This window comes from Leucopleurus acutus, assembly GCF_964270905.1.
Source record: "Leucopleurus acutus genome assembly, chromosome: 7".
In the NCBI taxonomy this organism is placed as follows: Eukaryota; Metazoa; Chordata; class Mammalia; order Artiodactyla; family Delphinidae; genus Leucopleurus; species Leucopleurus acutus.
Window position 1 is genome coordinate 69,025,845 of NC_139150.1, and position 1,617 is coordinate 69,027,461.

Genomic DNA, 1,617 nt, shown 5'->3' on the forward strand with positions numbered 1-1,617 from the left:
TCTACACTCTTATGCCCGAACAACCTTTCAGTTGTAGAGACAAAAAAGTCATTTCACCACACAAAAACTTGGAGTATTTACCAACTACTGATCCTCACAAAGGGAACTATTAAATGATTTATCTCAAGAAGAAAAAATGAACCCAGAAGGAAGAAATGAAACAGCACACACACACACACAGACACACACACAAATAAAAATAACTATTTTGAATTTTTTTAAGTACAATAAAAGCTCTAAACACAATAAAAAGATGGAGTGGGGTGCCACGTCATCAAGGTCCCGGCCATGTTCAGTTCCAGCGTGAAGATCGTGAAGCCCAATGGCGAGGAGCCGGACGAGTTCGAGTCTGGCATCTCCCAGGCTCTCCCGGAGCTGGAGATGAACTCGGACCTCAAGGCCCAGCTGCGGGAGCTGAACATTACAGCCGCCAAAGAAATTGAAGATGTTGGTTGTCCAAAAGCTATCATAATCTTTGTTCCCGTTCCTCATCTGAAATCCTTCCAGAAAATCCAGGTCTGGCTAGTGTGTGAGTTGGAGAAGTTCAGCGAGAAGCACGTTGTCTTTATCGTTCAGAGAATTCTGCCTAAGCCAACTCGAAAAAGCTGTACAAAAAATAAGCAAAAACGTCCCAGGAGCCGCACTCTGACAGCCGTGCATGACGCCATCCTGGAGGACTTGGTTTTCCCAAGTGAGATCGTGGGCAAGAGAATTCACGTGAAGCTGGATGGCAGCCGACTCATAAAGGTTCGTTTGAATAAAGCACAGCAGAACAATGTGGAACACAAGGTTGAAACGTTTTCTGGTGTCTATAACAAGCTCATGGGCAAGGATGTTAATTTTGAGTTCCCAGAGTTTCAGCTGTAAACAAAAATGACTAAAATATTATTCACAGACACACACAAAAAAGATGGAGTGGGGGCATTGTTCCTTGGTAGTAAAAGCGGAAAGTAATGTTTGCCAGAAAGATAGAAATATTACATAGCTAAATGTTGTTAGAAAAATGTATGGTTAAATATTTTGGTAAACATTTAAGAGTAATAACTAAAATGGTAGGAAAACAATCTAGTTTATAAAACAGCGTAAGGGAGGAAAAATTGTAGTTATGTTGTTAGTCCACTAGATGAAAGGAAGTAAAAGAAAATAAGGAAGAATAAAAAAAGGCAATCAGAAAACCTAAAATAAAAGGGTAGAGGTAAACCCAAATATGTCAGAAAACTCAGTCAATGTAAGTATTTGACCTTGCCTAATAAAAAATTAAGCTTGGTTTTGTGAGTCTTTTGCAGGCAATTTAAAAGTAGATTGTGTTTTTATAGCACATCTGGTAATCTCTGCTTCAGAGAATAAAAGAAGTAATATTTCCAACTCATTTTGTAAGGTTAGTCTAACACTAATATTAAAGCCAGACAAGGATTGTAAAAGAAAAGCATATATTTGCAGAGAGATACAAAGTCCTAAATAAAACATCAGCAAATCATTTGTCAGTGTATAAAAACCAAAGAGTTTATAAGAAAATCTATGTCATACACTTTAAATACAGATTAAAGGAGATAAGTATATACTTAATAGATGCAGAAAAGTCATTTTATAAAATGTAATATTCATCAAGATTTTTAA

General features: G+C 37.2%; 1 protein-coding gene across 1 annotated transcript; it reads left to right on the plus strand.

Annotated features, from left to right (window-relative positions):
- Positions 1 to 288: 288 nt before the first annotated feature.
- Positions 289 to 876, plus strand: LOC309963569 (small ribosomal subunit protein eS7-like; the record flags this gene model as incomplete). Its single annotated transcript, XM_082842023.1, has 1 exon — positions 289 to 876. The coding sequence occupies one exon, from the start codon at positions 289 to 291 to the stop codon at positions 865 to 867; it is 579 nt and encodes a 192-aa protein (XP_082698149.1). The 3' UTR covers positions 868 to 876.
- Positions 877 to 1,617: the final 741 nt, after the last annotated feature.